This window comes from Scleropages formosus, chromosome 20 (assembly GCF_900964775.1).
Source record: "Scleropages formosus chromosome 20, fSclFor1.1, whole genome shotgun sequence".
Taxonomy (NCBI): Eukaryota; Metazoa; Chordata; class Actinopteri; order Osteoglossiformes; family Osteoglossidae; genus Scleropages; species Scleropages formosus.
The window spans coordinates 21,936,986-21,955,890 of NC_041825.1; the positions used below are offsets into that span (position 1 = coordinate 21,936,986).

Sequence of the window (18,905 nt, forward strand, 5' to 3'; positions counted from 1 at the left end):
AACAGCCTTGTAAACAAAACAAAAAAAAAAAAAAAACCCAAACATTTCAGTCATCTTGACCAAAAACCAGGTTCCCCACAAATGGACTTCTGAACCAGGGTAGCTTAAACATTCAAGTATTCAACAAGAAGATTAAAACTGATTTTACAAGTTCACTTAAAACCCACTGACATATTAGTGTGAAATAAGGTCGTTCCACTCTTTCTCAATTGCTGTGGGCTGCAAAGAAAAAGAACAGTTTAACTGATGTTCTGGATAGTGGAACAAGACCAGGACGGCCCTTGGACAAATACATTAAATACAGTACTTGAAATTAAAGTGAAATCAAAAATACTTCCAGTGTATCTGCACGAATAATTAAAGTGGTCTCACATGCCTATGCTAGTGAAACAAGCAGCACTGTTTCAGTCCAGTTCAAGAACAAAACACCCAAGGGCTTAGATGGAGTGTCTACTCAATAAAATTGTTTCATTAATGAAAGACAAATGTTAAACTGACGAAGGGGGGGACAACACCAACACAAAAATGCAAAATAAAGGACAACCAAGAAGACTTGCTGTCAAAGTAGAATATTCCAGTTCATGTATCCAAACCCTCAAACTGATGCATCTGCCTGCAAGACTGAATTCAGATTTTTGCAAGAGACTGAAGAAAGTGCATTTCATAAGGCTAATTATAATTCAAGAATGCCTCATCATGATAAACAGTTAATGTTTAGTGTCAACTAACAATTACATTCAGAGGCACTGAAGGAAAAGAATAAAAATTTAAAAGAGAGGCAATATCAATTACTTATGTAGCTATAAGAGTTATTGTTCTTCAGTTCTAAACCTTAAAAATAAATAAAATTGGAGAAAAATGCAGCATTAAACCCAGAACAGACAGAAGGCTGCAAGTGCTGTAACGGGCTGGACTCCAGCTCTTGTGTGAACCAGGAAGCAGATATAATGTACATCTGACCCTGGCAGTGCCACTGCTCATGTGTGGGGATGTGCCTTTACCACGTTCCTGTGTACTGAAGCGATAACAAGGGGAAAACCATACACCCACTCTTCAACTTCTGAAACATCAGCAGGAATTTTCCACGATCCTCAACAGATTGTAATACACACGCTATGTCAGGTAAAAACTCACTCCTTCGTGACAGGATAATTAAAAAGTGTAATGACTTATAAAATGATGCTAGAAACTGAGCAAAGGCAACACTCCCCTTCAATGCCTCCTTACGTGGGAAGTCAGATGTATCTGCTGCCCGCAGTACAGATGGACTGTGAGCAGCACTGTTAAAAAATCATAGCACTCCCACCTGCAGCATGGGCCAGCATTGGCCAGTAGGGGGCATCGGCAGTACATCTCCAAAAAGCTTTCAAAAAATAGACAACACAGACGTTAAGGACGACAAGGTGGGAAGTAAAAAGTCCACGAACTAAAATCTATGCATTCATTGTAGTGTTCTCATGTGTCTCTCTAGTACCCCTGTCTACAAACCCCTCATCTCCACTCATGCTCTTTAGAATGCGTGCCTTTCATCTGAGCTGTAACCTATGCGAGGTGCCACGCCTAGCATTGGTGGCCAGCCTCTGTTGGGCCAGGAAGGACTGCGCCTGGCCAGGAGGCCCTGACCTGTCACTCGCCATCTTCTGATTTAGAGCCAGTCCAACCTGGGGAACAACAAGATACATGAAGAACAACAATAACGAAAGGATAAATGCTTAGTGAACGGATAATGATGATGCACAAATGCTAGATGAATAGAGCCATCTTGAACAAAAAAGGCCACAGGGGCCAATGTGCAGGTGCCTGGGTGCTGCAGGAGGACCAGCTCACCATGTTGTACCAGGCACTGAGGATTAGCTTCTCCTCCTGTTCATGTCTGGATTTGGACTTCTCAAAATCTTGCTACAGAGAAAGGCAAGAAAAGGCACTGAGCACCACCACCTTAGTTTTGGGCTGTATGATGAGCTCACTAGGAGAGTGTGTCAATGAGAAAGAGAAATGGGTCCCACACCTCTAGGTACTGGATCCTCCTCTCTTTCTCAGTCAGCTGGTTCCTGAGCGTCATCACATCTGGAGATATGGAGGGTGTCTTCCTGGGTTCCATTGTCTTAATTACCTACCAACCAGTGAAAAAATTCCACTCTTCAAATGAATTTAACTCACATTTACTGTATAAATGATGTAAACTATGAATTCATGTATTTAAGCCCATCAATTTTCAGTGGTAAATTATGTCATTGTGGAAGTTTTGAAAAACAGGCTGAAACACGGAAGTGCTACCCAGATCTCTCCAGTTCATGTACAGTTTAAATGTTCATGCACCATAACTTCATAAGCATCCCCAGATAAAGCCTTTATTCAGCCACTATTCCGGCATTGTATTTGCTTGTTTGTGTATCTTATAATATTAAAAAAAATAAATAAATTAAAAAAAATTGGTAGAAGGGTATCAAGATTTGTCTATCCTGTGTTTTATGCACCTACTTCAATGATGAACCTCAGTGCAGCAAGTGGTAGGTAACAAACTAGGTTGAGACTTACATGTTTGCAGCTATGTCTCTTTCTCTTAATGTAATGCATAAATTGTACTTTTGCTGAGATGTACGTCGCTTTGGACAAAAGCGTCTGCTAAATGAATAAATGTAACAAGCACTGACCATCCGTGCCTTCTCCACATACTGCTGGTAGCGCTCCTCCATCTGCTTCATGTCCTCGTCCTTCTTTCTCAGGATCTCCTGCAGCTCACTGATTTTCTTTGCCACTGACACACAAAGACATAAAGACAGGAACACGGTGGGAAGGACACATACACGTAACAGCTACTCGCCCAATAAGTGGCAAGAAACAACTGCCTGGAGCAAAATTCTCCCCACTGTTGCTGTCCATGCCAGGCTCCAAGTCATTGATGACCTCCTTCTTCTTCTGTAGGTCTGAGTGTGCTTCGTGCAACTTCTCCCTGGCAGCACGACAGTGGACAGCAAGTGTTTCAAGAGGACTGCTGTGTGACATCAGGCAGTGAGGGCAGTTGGATCTGTTTACTTTGTACTGCAGTGTTGACCAAGTACTCACAGGTGCTCCTCTAGCTTCCTCTTCAGGAGGGAGGACTGCAGAGACCGTGTAGGAGAGACAGATAGAACAGTTAATGCATGAAACAAGAACTTAGCAATGTTAGCATAGCATTGTGATACATACTGATCAAGAGGAAGAAAAAAGGCATAAAAACTGCAGCTGTGTTGGGGTAGTACTTACGATGGCCTGTGAGGTACACAGCAATTGATTGGCAGAGGCGAGGGACAGACGGAGACATCAGGCATTAGTGCCAATTTCCACAGCAAACAGGTTAAGATTTCCACCCCAGACAGGGAAGACAAACCACCAACAGATCAGATAAGATGACAACACTCCACTCCCAGAGGGCCAAGGGACACTATACATTTTAGAAATGCATTTTTCGCATTTTAGAATTATATTTGCCGTAATCTTCAGGTTTCCGATGGGCCTCTAAGTCTGGAGAGACTTATAATAAAATAAAAATAAAAAAAAAAGGGGGGGGGGGGAGATCCCCGCAGATCTTAAAAGTGCACATATCCTGGTCTGGATTTCTGAACAAATTTTTTCATTACAGATGTAAACAGCAATCAGGCCACAGGGACTACAGGCTGATGGACAGCTTGGGGGAAAGGTCCTCACACTCACATCCTCAGTTTTGCTGCCCTGCTCCTGCAATGCCTTCTGCAACTCCTCCACCTGGCAGCGCAGCTCCAAGATCTGCTGCTGGTCCAGCCTATTGGGAGAAAGGCCCAGGAATGAGGGTGGAGGTAACAAAAGCCAGGGGGGTGCTCCAGGATGTCTTGTCAGTCACGCACACAACAACTGTCGTTTGGCATCCCACAGGCAAGTGCGCAAGATCTGATTATCATCAATAGTTTTTTTTTTTTTTTTTTTTATAAAAAAAGGGTGGGGGGGAGATTAATCACGTACTCCACTCCCACATGTGCGCATGCACATGCACACACAAAACATTTACGCACTCTCAGTATCATCTGGCACAGCACTACGCTGTCCAGCCCACGCAATGAACACTCACATTGCCTCTCAAGGATACAAACGTTCACCTACTGGCACATGTCAAACCAACCTACACCCACTCACACACCTACATGGTTCACAAACACACTCTGGGGTCACCCGCTCCTCTATGCCAGCAAACAACTGACAATACTGACATGTTTTATGACACACAGGTGTGCACAGGTGCTTGCAGGCACACCTGTTCTGAGTCTCTAGAGCATTCTGGCTACGCTGTGACTGTTCCAGCTGGCTCTGCACCTTGGCCAACTGCTGCACGTAGCTCTCCTCCTGTGCGCACAGCATCCTGTTTTCGTTCTGGAGTCGCACCACTGTTTCCCTGCAGAGACAGCATGAAATGGACATAAAAAGAAAAAAACAAGTTGAAGTTATCAGCCTTTATGTAGCTAAACCCTCTGTCCAAGGTGACTTAGAGGTACTAATGATTTACCCATTTATACAGCAAGGGATTCTTACTGTATAAATTCAGGGTAAGTAATTGGTCAAAGGCTCTACGGTAGGAGTGGGGCTTCAAACCAACAACCTTCAGATTACAACATGAAAAGCCATAATCATCACTATGTAACTTGCAGCGTTGCTCAAGAACAACTGTTGCAGGTGAACTGGGCCAGCATTGAAATGTTCTTGTCTAGAGCCCCATCCAACACTGCAGTCGCTTAGCAGCTCTAAGTAGACAAACTGCTCAAGCACAGCGGACAGGAAATCTCTGTAGAAAAGTGCTTGCTGATTAGAAGAAGTCCTTGAATGTGTCAAGCAATGGACATCATGTAGGGATGAAATACTTCAAGGACTCACTTGAACTCTGTGGGCATGATTTCAGAGGCCAAGTTGCCAATGGCAGCGGAGCCTGCAGAGGGAAGAAAAGAACAGCTGTACTTCTGAAACCCTTTAGAGCAGCGAGAAAAACAAGCATGAGTTGTATTCTTCTTAGCTGACCTGCTTGACTAAGGAACCTCTGCTGCACCTGTGCACACCGGAGTTCCTCATTGGTCTCCCGCAGAGTATCCCTCTCTGAGATCAGGCGCTGAAGACACGCAGCAAAGTACTCTGACACACTAGCATGCGTAAGATTTCCCCAAGACCATGTCCTCCTACTTGTTACATGTGGTTTTAGACTTGGCACCCAACAACTCACCTCCTTCTCCTTCTGAAGGGCTTCGTATTTGTCAAGCAGGTTCCTGTACTCAAACTGCCACTTTTCTGCCTTCACTGCCTCGCTTGAGTGTTTGGTGCTAAGATCGTGGACCTTCAATGGACAGTTCATAGGAAGGAAAAGTGTTCAAAACACATTACCAGGAAGCACATGTTGATGCCACTGTGTGGGGCCATATGCTGCAGCTCATACCTGAACCGTATGAAATAACTGACACTTTGTGACAATTTCATTGGAAAGCACGGAATATTATTATTATTATTATTATTATTTTTAGAGAGCGCTCTTCTCACATAGTGACACAGAGCGCTTTAACACAGGCATACAGCAAGAAAAATTGACACAAACAAAGAAGACAGTCAACTAATGGCTACCATAATGAAGAACTTCTTATAGAGCTAAATACACTGAGCGGACAGACGTGCAGACAGTAAGGGTATCTTAATTCAACACACCACTTTGCCCTCATCATTACATCCCAGCCCCGTCTGGCACTCGCCCTGTGCTCTGATAATTTGCCTACTTGTCTCTTGTACGTGTCCAGCTGAGTCCGCACGGCATTGGCACGTCGCAGCTCCTCCTCCAGCTCGCAGGTGCGCTGCATGTACACATTGTTGCGCTCTTCCAGCAGACGTACTTGCCGCCGCAGGTCGCCTAGGTCCTCCAGCTTGCGCTTGTAGGTCTCTACCAGTGCCTCTAAGCCTCCCACACGCTCTGATGAGTGCCTGGAGGATGGGTAAGAGGTGGGCAGCAGTGAGTGGCAAGGCAGTTCCGTGGAGGGTGAGAATTGTGAAATCTAAGTCTAATCAGCTTTAACCTATACGATAAAGCAACATTTAACCAGCATGAGTTTGACCTCTCTTTCCTGTAATCCTTGATAAAGCAGCTTTGCCATGAAGCACCCTGTACCCATCCCCCAGCCTTGCCTCAGGATGTCCATCTCATCTTTGAGGGCCTGGGCCTCTTCAGCCAAGCTCGTGAGATCCTCGTTGCGGTGCTGTAGTTCAGACACTTGGCGCTCTAGCTGCTCTACGTGCACCCGCAGGTCATCCCTGATGTTCTCCAGCCTGTTGGATGAAGACAGGAAGCAGCAGTGGATATACCAGTACCATACTGTAGAAACAATGGTGCTTTTGGTGGAAATACTTGGAATTTGGAAACAGGCCACTGACTTCATTTTCAAACTAGATTTTTAGACTGCACCTCTCTTTTGAATAATCTATTCTGTATGTACGTTTGAGAAAAATTCTCTGTAATGGCAAGAAATTCAGGATTCCCCACTTGTAGCTGCTACTGTTTGGGATGGTGTGAAAGTCACATTGCATGGACTGCCATTTCATTTCTCAAGCTTCCTACTGGAGAAAATTATAAGCAGAGATGTGGTATGATGAGAGTAAGCTGGGAAGCTTTTTTCCTCTGCTTTGGTGGTGGTTTACCTGTTGATGTGTGAACTACCATGCAAGCATGCAAACACTCACACATATCGAGATGTAAACCACCTGGGCGGCACAGCGAGTAGTGCTGCTGTCTCACAGTGCCTGGGTGGTGCGAGAGAACATGGGTTCGATCCCCGCTCAGTCTGTGTGGAGTTTGCATGTTCCCCCTGTGTCTGTGTGGGTTTCCTCCCACAGTCCAAAGACATGCTGTTCAGGTTCCCCCATAGTGTGTGAATGACACAGAGTGTGTGTTTTTCACTGATGTGTGGATGAGTGACCCATTGTAAGTAGCATATCTAGCAGTGTAAGTCACCTTGGTGAATAAGGTGTGTGGGCTAGTAAAACTACATAGTATCCATTGTACGTCACTTTTGAGAAAAGTGTCTGCTAAGTGAATAAATGTAAATGTACTACTAAAAACAAATACAGCTTCACTGTCTCCATAGCATCATGCCTACAACTGACCTGCAAGGTAAGAATTTGTCCTAGGAGAAGAGAGAAGCTGCCACATCAGAGATAAGAAGCCCCTGCCCACACCTGAAGTTCTCCTCCTGAAGCTGTTCCATCTGGCTCTGCAGCAGCAGCAGCTTCTTGCTCGTGATGGCAGAGGTAACGTCCGGCGGCTCGCAAACGCTCAGCCTCTCCTTCAGGGAGCGAGTCTCGGTAAGCAGTGCTGTCTTCTCCTCCATGACCACTGACAGCTGAAGATGGAGAGTAACAGAACACAGAAAGTAGGTAAGTTAAGACTGTCAAAGACACAAGCAGGGCAAGGAGATTAAACAAAAGCACACAACAAAAGATGACACATGCAGCCAGGTACCGCATTGCTCTTGGTGCTATTTGCTCCAAAATAGAAATCTTGCAAGCACAGCGCCTTCCAGGAGTTGCAATTTAAGTCAGTGTGTTCAGTTAGTCACAGCTGACATTTACTCCCTCAGTACTGCCATTGTAAAGAGCATGAGCCAGATTGTCTTTCAGGCAGTATAATGCCAGCACAGCTAACAGCTGAGGAAATACTAACAATCCAAGCAATGTTTAAAACATTCTGGGCAGAATTCCGGGACCGACTGGACAGTGTCACTCAAGGTCAGTTTGAAAGAAAGCCCACCCTGTTCAAAGTCATTCCCACAGACTCCTTGAGCCATATGCTTCAGACTATTAAATGTAAAGACAGATACTGTGAATGTGCTGTAGCATAATGGTTTTATTATGTCAAAAAAATGGAAATCAGGCATCTATCCCTGTGAACTAAAAGACCAAAATACAAACAAGATCAGAATGGACATGTCTGCTTGCATGTTGAATAACTGTACAACGATGAACGGCACGCCTCCATCGATTCACATTTCTACACATACAAAGATAAACATTAATCAGTATAATAGGTTGCCATTTCTAACACTGTTGAAAATCCAAATCAATTTTACAGTAGAGATCTGAATGCAAGTAGTTAAGTTAAGGCAATTAGGCTTATACTTTAACCAAGAACAATAACCATCACCTCTAAAATGCTGGTTGTTATGTTACAGGGTCCCATGAAAGACTACACAGAGTACATACCATAACCTGTGATCGCACATTCTTCACACACACTACTCGCCCATACTTCTAATTCAATGGACCCTCACCTGATTCTCTAGGTCCCTGCAGCGCTTGGTCAAGTCTTCTTTCTCCTCCATCTCTTCACTGAGAAAGTAGTATTTTCTTGACTGGACATGAAAATGTAGGGACATTCATTGTGTGTGAGAGTGTGAGCGACAGACACAGAAACCAGAAGAAAATGGAGAGGACAGGGAGTTGTGAATGAGAGCGAGACACCACGGAAACAAACGCGTATGGCACAAGAACAAAAAAAAAAAAAAAAGACATCTTTATGATAAAGACATGGCTATCTATTAAAACCACCTGAAAACTTGTTACCAAATACTTCTGTATTCAGTTCCATATTCAACAAGAGATCAGACTCTCACAGGACAGTGAAGGTGAAACGCACCTGGTAGTCAAAGTCTCCATAAGTCTCCGGGGTTCCTGGTTCCACGGTCTCTTTTGCCAGGAGCTGCAACACACCCAAAAAAGCTCATGGAGCTATCAGCTTAAATAACAGCTACAAACCTGCTTCACTCATTTGAATTCTGATACTGTATTACAAGAAAGTTCACAATTATTTCTTTGCCATTTACACTGCGCCAAGTTCCTTCTTGATTCTTTTAAGAAGAAAGATGATATGGATATGTACTCAGAATAAATGGACGGCAAACAATGCCTATGGCACAAAGCAAAATGTACAGTATCTTCGAACTATGCAAAACTGCCATTCCATTTGCTTGCTGCGGAGATAAGACGAGCGTTTTCACCTCCTGAATAGACGTCATGACCACGTGCTGAACAGACTCCTCCAGGGTCATTATCTGCTCAATGTGCTCTGTGAGGAAACAGCCGCAATATAAACTTACGCTCACACGGCAAGGCCCCGTCTCCCTGCACCCACGTTAAACACAGTCACTGCTAAACTACAAGTCCACATCCCTAGTTCTGCTCCCAAAGACCCTCCGGCTCCAGTCAGCCTGGTTTTGTTTTGGGATGAACAAAGCAGAGGTTGGCTTTCAGTTTACAGAACATTCACTTCACACACAAGTCATTTTCTGCTGATCATTGCAAAGTCAATAATGAACTGTGAAGCCAGGGCTTTGTGGGTAAAAGCCACAGAACAAGTCATGTAACAAAGTTTTAAATCATTAAACAATGTAGTTTCCCCCCCCCACTGTTTATTTTGTTTTACATTTCTTACAAAAAGGGTTTATGTTAGGATGTCCAAATATTGTGCCAAGAAATGAGTATCATCATATTTTTTTTTTTTTTCCCATTTATTGTGTGAATGCCCACTTAAAATTCATTTTTGACCTTAGGACCTCCTAGAATCCTTCAGTGAACAATTGTGGGGGCAGTACTGCCCACATTAAAAACTGTAGTCTAAACAGCTTCTCTTGGTTACAATTTGACAGAGAAAACAAATACTGTGTTCTGAATATATCACAGATGACACAAGGGCATAGAACACAGTGCTGCAGCCTCACAACTCCTGGGCTGTGTAATTGCACATGGGTTGAAAACCAGTTCAGTGTGTGGAAATTGCATTTTCTCCCTTTTCTCATGAGGGTCTCTGCTCAGAGACCAAAGGCATTTGTTGTTCCCATTCACTGCCAAACTGATTGTACTTATTCCCTCCCAACTACCACAAACGTACCTTCCTGTATTGTAGCTTGCTTCTCGGGCATCTCCGCTTTGACAAATGACAATCACAACTCAATAAGAATTTCTGAGACCAAGATCCTCCATGTCCCAGCAGACCCATCTACAAGTCTTTGCTTCTCCCAGCGTAGTGAAGCCATAACCCATCCTGCAGGTACTTTCTGTATAACATCTGCAGGATCTGCCCACATCTCACAACACAATCTACACAGCTCCTGGCTCACGCCACGGTGACATCTCGCCTAGACCACTGCCAACTCCCTCCTGTCTGGTAATTCGGCCGGGTATCTACCCCCAAGCCTCTCCAGCTGATCCACAATACATATCTTCCCTCCTCATCCCTCTCCATCGGCTTCTTGTGGTTACCTGTATTAAGTTCAAGACTAGTTATATCCTACAAGATGTTTAAAGGATCTGCACCCCGAAATCTACAGGACCTGATAACTGAACAAACTCCAGTGAGAGTGTTACACTCCTCTACCCCTGGCTGCCTGCATATAAAACTGAAAATCTTCAGGTTTTAAGCTTTACCTCTAAATGTGGTAGAATGAGCTCCCTCTCTTGCAGAGAACTGCCAAATCCCTCCAGCATTCAAAAGGTGTTACAGAACACATCCTTTTAGACCCTCTTCTTTCCTGATCTCCTAACATCTGCAAAAAATGTATTGCACCATGTCACTATCGCCTCCGTATTTCCCATCATACTCAATTTTATAGGCAGCTGCTTGTGTAACATGCCCCAGCAAAAACGTAGTCAAATACACTGCTTTGACAATCGTGTCTCTATGTAAAGCTCTTTCTTTGTTGTGGAATGATTTTTGTGTACAAGTCGTATGTTGCTCTGGGGCAAAGAGTCTACTAAACTAACAAAAGCCAAATGTTGCAGATGAATTTGTGACTCTAAAATGCCCTTTGTATGTGTAAGTAAATGTGTGTGTGTGATTGCTCTGTGAAAGATTGCTGTTCCGCACAAGGTGGGCCCTGCTTTGTGCCCTGCGCTTCCAGAATAGGCTCCAGACCACCACGACCTTGCAATGGATATGTGGTTTTGATAATGGATGAATGAATATAATGCAGACAACTACTTGCTGTCTTCTTGTTCAGACTATGACAGCTATGCCAATGAAACTCTCGATCATCACTGAAATTACATTCAAACAAATGGTAAAGGTAATGTTTCCAGTGGAGGGGAAAAAAACCCCAGGTGGTCAATCAAATTTTCTTGGGACATGTCTACTGGGGGGGGGGGGAGTTTCCCCCTTTCATTGTATCCCCAAATTTAAAAAAAGGACACACGCTTATAGAAAGAAAAGGTGCAGTCCAAACACCGAATAAAGGACAGTATGTGGTATGCATTTCATAGCAAGTCAGACAAGTGATACATAAGACTTCTAATCACAGTCCACCAGCATCCCAGCTTACCATGCTTCCTCTCACAACTGACTGCACAGCCCAAAACCAGCTGTACCAGCTTGACCAGTTCCGTCAAATCTTCCATCTCCCCAATCAGAGTGACATCTGGCAGGTGCTCATCTGACACCGGATGAGCCAACACCTACATAGGGGAGTCAAGTAATAAGCAAATAACAATGCGAGAAACCAAAGAAAGTCTAGCGCATTCATTTTTCATTTGCATTATATACACACACACATATATATATATATATATATATATATATATATATATATATATATATATATATACACATACACATACACACACACACACACACACACACACAGTACTTTATTAAGTGCATCATACTAATACTGGGTAGGGCCTCCCTTTGCTCTCAAAGCAGCCTCAATTCTTCATGGAATGGATTCCAAAAGATGTTGGAAACATTCCTTCGGTCTGGTCCACATTGACATGATTAGATTACACAATTTCTGCAGATTTGTCAGCTGCACATTCATGCTGCGAATCTCCTGTTCTACCACATCCCAAAGGTGTTCTATTGGATTTAGATCTGGTGACTGGAAAAAACACTGAACTCATTGTCATGTTCATGAAACCAGTTTGAGATGACTTTTGCTTTGTGACATGGTGCATTATCATGCTGGAAGTAGCCATTAAAAGATGGGTAAATTGTGGCCATAAAGGGATGCACATGGTCAGCAACAATAAGATAGGCTGTGGCATTCCAGCGATGAATGATTGGTATTAACAGGCCGAAAGTATGCCAAGACAACATTCCCCACACCATGACACCACCACCAGCCTGGATACACACACAAGGCAGGTTGGATCCATGGATTCATAGTGTTGTGTGCCTCAGCAGACATCGAGATTCATCAGACCAGGCTACGTTCAACTATCCAGTTATGGTGACCCTGTGCCCACTCTGTTCTTGGCTGACAGGAGTGGACCCCAACATGGTCATCTGCTTGACATGTTGTACATTCTGAGATACGTTCCTGCTCACCACAGTCGTAAAGAGTGGTTATATGAGTTACTGTAGCATTTCTGTCAGTTCAAATCAATCTGGCAATTCTTCTCTGACCTCTCTCATCAACAAGGCATTTTTATCCGCAGAACTGCCACTCACTGGATTTCTCTTCTCCGCACCATTCTGAGTAAGCTCTAGGGACTGCCGTGCGTAAAAATCCCAGAAGATCAGCAGTTACAGAAATACTCAGATCAGCTTGTCTGGCACTAACAAACAAGCCACAGTCAAAAATCACTGAGATCACATTTTTCCCCCATGGTGGTGATGGATGTGAACATTAAGTGAAGCTCCTGACTCATATCTGCATGATTTTATGCACTGGCTAATTAGATAATTGCATGAATAAGCACGCATACAGGTATTACTAATAAAGTGCTCGGAGAGTGTATGCGTGTTCCAAGCTAAAGGGGAGGAAGTAACATTGGTCATACTCACATCATGGTAGTACTCCAGCATACTATGAAGGATCTTTTTCAGGTTGCTCACCTGTTGAAAAACCAGTTACAGTTGCAGATTAAGCTTAGGCTCAGTAAGAAATAAAAAGCTGAATCAAAAAAATAAAACATGAAGACACTGCAAGCAATAAAATGATCACACCAGCACATTTTATCCTATTTGTGAAAATTACTGCACAGTACCCCCACTAACAGTGCAGACTGCCCGGTTCAACAAGTACTAAAAAACATGACATGGGACAGTCCCCAACATCATGAAGAGACTTTTGCCAAATGAATCATTTTTCTACCTCATAAAAACAGAAGATATTTGACAAAAGATGTATACAAAGGCTACTGAGTCCATATTTAGTTCCAGCATGAAGCTTTACAAAACACATTAATGAACATGGCTTCTTAAGTCAGAGGCATTGGTGGAAACAATTGTACTGTGGTTTCATTTTCAACACTATACGCACTTTGCAAGTCAAATTTAGTATAAAAATAGCCTGTGTAACAGGCAGAAATCATGCATATTAAGCCAAAGAGTACCCATCTCATATACTGCCACATAAAATTTTAGTTATGCAAACTCCCAGCCTACAGCAAAAAAGTATTAATTCCTATAATAACCTGCAGGGGAAAAAAAAAAAAAGGTATGCTGCTGAACCTAAATCCCTCAAGGAATCAGGGCCCACAACCTCCGAGTACCTTTAGCCGCCAGTTGCTTGCGCTCTCCTCTTTGATTCTTCCCAGCCATGTTTCGTTGAACCAGGAGGAGTCTCTGAAGGTAAGAACAGATCTATCAAGACTACAATATTCCAGGCATTAAGTTTACTTGCAGTTTGGAAATACATGCTTGAGTTAAAAATGAAGACAAGGCATTTATAAAATTGCTTTAAACTTCTGTTTAGCTAATAAGTGCAAGAACACTAATCACTGAGTGACATTAAAAAATCTGTCAAGTTTCAGTATGCAAAGCCCATCCAAGTCAGTGCAGTCACAGTTTTCCTACAAACCGAAAAAACAACAGCTCTTGACATTTTAATGCAATTAACAATGGGCTTGGGGCCAGATCAAAATGTTCCCTGGTGGCATGCTTTAAAATGTACACTCCAGAAACGCATAAATGAATAAACAAGTCACCACTGTCATGGGGAAAATACCAACAAATTCATTCCATCATCATTGCTGGCTTCAAAAATTAAGCTCACAAGCAAACTTGATGATTCAGCCTGCCTTCCAGTCTTGTGTGGCAATCTGTCCTATGCAGCTAAGTTGTAACTCATCCATCAACTACCAGTAACTGTATAAGACAGGGTCCAATAGGGTGTGAGGTAGTGTACATGCTAAAGACGGTCTAAAGTGAAAATCAGATAGAAAAATATTATAGTGGTGTGCTTCTGTAACTAGAACTCAATACCAATATTTTCCAATACAGAACTACCACCTAACTGCTCATAAACAATGTTTTACTTTACTTTTTAAAATTGGTTTGATAAACATCACAGGCTCATGCATACAAAGAGTACAATGAGAAAATGCAGATATGTCCACATACACAGAACGAGGGTTCTGGGTGAAAAAGTTACAATGAATCACAGATATGATCATACAACATTTTCTAATAACTTCCAGAAGTGTTTCCAGATCTTGCAGAATTCATTAGAATTGCCATGCACATGAAATGTCAAAATTTTTCCAACTTGAAAAATTAACACTTCAGTCATCCACATGTTTACAGGGGGAACTTCAGATGTAAACCACAACATTAAAATACATTCCTTTGCCAAATATGTAAGAAGAGTCTACATACCACAGAACCAGCAAGAAAGAAGTTTGGGTTGTGATTCAACAAAAGAATAGTTTGGGAGAAATCAATTGTTTTGTTAAAGGTTTCATGGATAGTTGCGTGTACCCAAGTCCAGTAAGCTTGCGTCTTATCACATTCCCAGAATAGATGCGTCAAAGTGCCTGGAGAGGCTTTACATTTAAAGCACAGCTGATATGTCCCTAGGAACATCCTGTGAAGCTACAGTGGAATAAGTAGATTCTGTGAATTAACTGTAGAAGTTTGAACCTGAAGTTTTGCTGTGTTTTTCATATCTATATATAGTTGGCGGGGGGGGGGTGGGGCATTTACCATGTGGTTTATCTTCCAAAAGGAATCTTGACTGCTATCGGCAGCTGACCACTCTATTATGGCCAGAATACCACTAACAACAACTGCAGAGCATCAAAGGCAGCAGGAACATGAGGTTAACAGCTGATAGTCATTTGACACAGACTGAATGGTGACTGGAGGAGCGACATGCTTCCCAATACACCCTAGTAGTAATCTGCAGGCACCTACCAGGCCTCGTCCTGGTAGGCACAACGAGCGGTCCCTAAAGCTCTAGGAAGCTCTGTGGTATGGAAGTTTGTACCAATTGTCTCTGCTCCACTTCATTTTTCTATGAATTTCACCTTTAGTTGTGAACTAGAATGGTTTTTTGTGTTTTTGACAAGTGTGAATTCATTTCATCATCAGCAATTTACCAACTGCAAAATGAAGTGGAGCACACTTATTTGGTTTAGCATGCTGTCATTCTATGGTACAAACTTCGATATGTGAGGACAGCACTTCCTACAGCTTCAGGGACTACTCACTTGTGCCTACCAGGGAGAGGCCTGGTGCCTGCAGGTTACTGCTAGGGTCCACTGAGAAGCATGTTGCTCCTCCAATCACCATTCAGTCTCTGTGTGTGTGTGTGTGTGTGTGTATATACATGCGACATACATAAAAAGCTTCATATCCTAGTTTAACTCAGGTAGACATAAGTTTAAAAACATCGCCCATGTTTAATTCAGGATCACTTCACTTTGCACAGTCAACATTTACCGTGTCCAGTTAGTGAATCATACTCGCTACTCATACAGTTTACGTAACATGGCAAAAAACAAAAATGTGTTAATGTAACTAGGGAAATAAGTTGAGAAAGCCATGTATGCTGTTTGCAGTCACTCTGCTAGGAATGTTAATTCTGCTTGTTACAATTTATGAGAGCATCCACAGCAGAATGAAACTGGACTAGACTCTGAAAATACCACCCTGACAGATATGTACATGTCTGGCTGCGAGTTTTGGGGGAGAACTTCAAGTGAAGTTCCAACTCAACCGGCCACAGTGTTTATGAAAGCAAGAGCTTACTGAAATACTCAAATGCTTCCCCATAATGAAAGTAGCAAATGAGTAATCAAAGAAGCTACCGAATTACAGAAAGGTCCAAAATTAACTCATTTATAAGCACAGCACATGTGGGATGAGCCCTACAGCGTGGTCCATGATTGCTGCTCCAAAGCCCCCTCTAGATGCCTAATGCGTGTTCACCATACACCCCATCCCTGTGATTCACTGCGTTTTGCAGTCACTCTTGACCTCGGACTGCCCACCTGTCTCTTTGCCATTACAGAAAATGCAATGTGCACGATTGGATGCACGTTTATAGAGAATTAGAAGGACAGGATGTAAATAATACGTTCACAGAGTGTACCCTGAAGCAAAGGCTGTATTTCTTTTTGGATTGCAGATCCTGTGTAAGCTCCATCCTTACATTCTGTGCAGGACATGGGCAATGGCCACTCCACTGGTCAGATCGCGTTTGTTCCCACAGGAGGGGACCTGAAATGTCTGAAGCTGGCAGGAGAGAGAAAGACAACAAGAAGAGAGGTAAATTCCCGCAGCCGGCGCACCCAGCAACACAACTTGCACTGCACTTTAAAAACAAGAGCTGCGGCTGCACGGGCCCCGCTTGGCCGCGCGCGTCCACAGAGGACGTGGCACGCGCTGTTCAGAGTCCGGGGGGGCGCGCGCCGGACCATAACAGCGCAGTATTGCTCGTTTAACTTTTGCGCTCGTGCCTGAGCAGTCCCAAGGCATCAAAACAGTTAGAAAACTTAACCCAGGGCAGATGTAATAATGATTTCAGGCCGACCAACTCAGCAACTGCATAATTAAATATCTTCTTGCGAATACTACTTGTGAAATCTGAAAATGAAAAACACCTGCTGCTACACATACTACTACTACTAGTAGTACTAGCCTGTCGTTATTTGAAACCCGCACTTCGAGTCACACTTGACTTGTCAAAATGAAATGACAAGTTCAAAAAAGACGCGACACACACACAGTCGTAAAAGCGTATGTATGTGTGAATCGTACGTAGACCACCTGTGCATTTACCGAAGACTTAGTTAAGTCACAGCTAACCGGAGGATTTTAATTTAAGTACCCCCACGCTCGCTCGCTCACTCACCAAAAACTAAACTTACCCATCTTAAGAGGGAGTCACAAAGCTCTGCCTTCTCCAGACTCATTGCTGTTTTATTTATAAATGTCGCTAGCAGCTTAGCTAGCTCGACCTCTTCACTTTTACTTTGTTGGCGAGGCGAGCGAGCGAGCGCGCGAGGACGGCCTCCCTCCCCTTTAACTCTCGCGTTCTTCCGCCGGTGAAAGTGCGCGTCGCGTGGTGTCGTGTCGTGTCGCGTCCTGGAACCCGCGTGCGGCCAATCAGGTCCCCATAGCAACGGGATAGCGAGAGGCGACCATTCATTTGCCTGAATAAAATGTAAATTGATGGAATATATGTTCGCTGTTCGATGGAGTTGCATCACTGCTGTAAGTGTGTAAGTGTAAGATTGGTGATGTTTATTAGAGATTACTCACTGGATTTGATATTTGCAGAAATTACCTGAGACCGACAACTGTGTTATGTAAGAGATTGGGTCATTTGTTGTCTGACATGTTAAAACACCGTTTTTATAGCGTGTGAGACTGTAGAATATTCAAAACAGCAACATTACATGCCTTTAGGAAAAAAAAAAACTGCAATGACCAAGTGAATACATATCATATAAATAAAAGAGTAAGTTTTGGATTTGGGTCATCAATATTTTTTTTGTAAAGGTAAATAGGATGCATACTCACTGTATATAGTACATCAAATATAAAGTTCCTATTATTAATTTCTGTTTGTTAAATTTGACTAGAAACTTATCGAAGCCCAACGAAAATAAAAATGAGTGTGAAAGAAGACATGCTTGTATAGTCAAGTCAATCACTCACTTCCCTTAATGAGGGTCACGATGATCCAGAGCCTATCCTGGCTAAGTAGGGTACACCCTGGATAGGACACCATACATGGATACCAAAGGGAATGTTTCCAGTTATTGCTGGATTCGCACATATGAGTAACTCAAAGGTTGGAAAAAGAAAAAGCATCTCCAACACAAAGTGGTGTGGTGGTGCAGCAGGTTTGGTCAGGGCCTGCTGCATGGCAGGTCTGGGGTTTGAACCCTGCCTGGGGTGCCCTGCCGTGGACTGGCGTCCTGCCCGGGATGCATCCGCCCTTCCGGGTGAGGCCTCGACTCACCGGGACAACGGTTGCAGACAGCGTGCGTGTGATCTCCAACGCACACCGTATCTTCTTCAACTTCAGAAAATTAATTGCTTAAGCAGCAAATGTGGTCTTACTTCTGCTTTCAGGCCTATGTGGGACACAGCAATGTTTTATCTGGAATGTGGTTAGTTTTTTTTTTCTTTCTAAATGATTGTTTTCACTCTTTCGAAATGATTGTTTTTGTTCTTTCTAAATGATTAATTGATAAGTAATGTCATGCAATATAAATGTGGCTAAATTCAAAACAGCAAGTATAGTTTGGACAGAATAATCAGTCCTGATATAATATTTGAGGGAATCTGGACAGATTTCCCTCAAGGAGGGATCAATGGTAGTGTAGACCTGAATGGTGTAGGTTTGATTCCCACCACCAGCGAAACTACCCTTGAGCAAGGTACTTACCCTAAAATTATCCAGCCGTGTGAACGAGTAAATAATTTTAAGTCTCTTTGGAGAAAAGTGTCAGATAATAAATGAATACAGTGGTGTAGAGTAGGGCTGCCCAGGTAGGGTCTGTGTAGCCACAGGGTGTGAAGCTTTTTGTTCACGGTAACTTGAGATATTAATAAATTTACTGAGGTAATTATTTAGATTGTTAGTAAGTGAATTGATATTGATTGAAAACTAAATTGGGCATCTGAATGAAAAAAACGTGTAGTG

At 43.0% G+C, this 18,905-nt stretch overlaps 1 protein-coding gene across 3 annotated transcripts; it reads right to left on the reverse strand.

The window, feature by feature from the left end:
* Window positions 1-442: 442 nt before the first annotated feature.
* On the reverse strand, window positions 443-17,281 carry LOC108940172 (protein Hook homolog 2-like). 3 transcript variants are annotated; one of them, XM_018762145.1, is made up of 23 exons: window positions 17,119-17,281; window positions 16,401-16,483; window positions 13,519-13,591; window positions 12,809-12,859; window positions 11,346-11,478; window positions 9,030-9,097; window positions 8,669-8,731; window positions 8,304-8,384; window positions 7,213-7,376; window positions 6,166-6,306; window positions 5,763-5,964; window positions 5,222-5,332; window positions 5,023-5,110; window positions 4,882-4,933; window positions 4,268-4,405; window positions 3,694-3,781; window positions 3,247-3,252; window positions 3,067-3,101; window positions 2,871-2,953; window positions 2,655-2,758; window positions 2,009-2,113; window positions 1,828-1,899; window positions 443-1,661 (listed from the first exon to the last, which is right to left on the reverse strand). In XM_018762145.1, exons 1-23 carry the CDS (start codon window positions 17,161-17,163, stop codon window positions 1,527-1,529), a joined length of 2,121 nt encoding a protein of 706 aa, XP_018617661.1. In that variant the 5' UTR covers window positions 17,164-17,281; the 3' UTR covers window positions 443-1,526. The 3 variants fall into 3 exon arrangements, with proteins under 3 accessions (XP_018617661.1, XP_018617662.1, XP_018617663.1); XM_018762146.1 differs by lacking the exon at window positions 3,247-3,252; XM_018762147.1 differs by lacking the exons at window positions 11,346-11,478; window positions 12,809-12,859; window positions 13,519-13,591; window positions 16,401-16,483; window positions 17,119-17,281 and adding an exon at window positions 10,456-10,534.
* Between the last annotated feature and the right edge of the window lie 1,624 nt (window positions 17,282-18,905).

Excerpts from the sequence above, each read along its gene's own strand:
- LOC108940172 (XM_018762145.1), bottom strand. The coding sequence starts at position 17,163 with ATGAGTCTGGAGAAGGCAGAGCTTTGTGACTCCCTCTTAAGATGG. Across the intron at positions 13,592-16,400 it reads GCCCATGTCCTGCACAGAAT|AGACTCCTCCTGGTTCAACG; the intron begins GTAAGGATGGAG and ends TCTTACCTTCAG. Across the intron at positions 2,954-3,066 it reads AGGAAGCTAGAGGAGCACCT|GGAGAAGTTGCACGAAGCAC; the intron begins GTGAGTACTTGG and ends TCGTGCTGCCAG.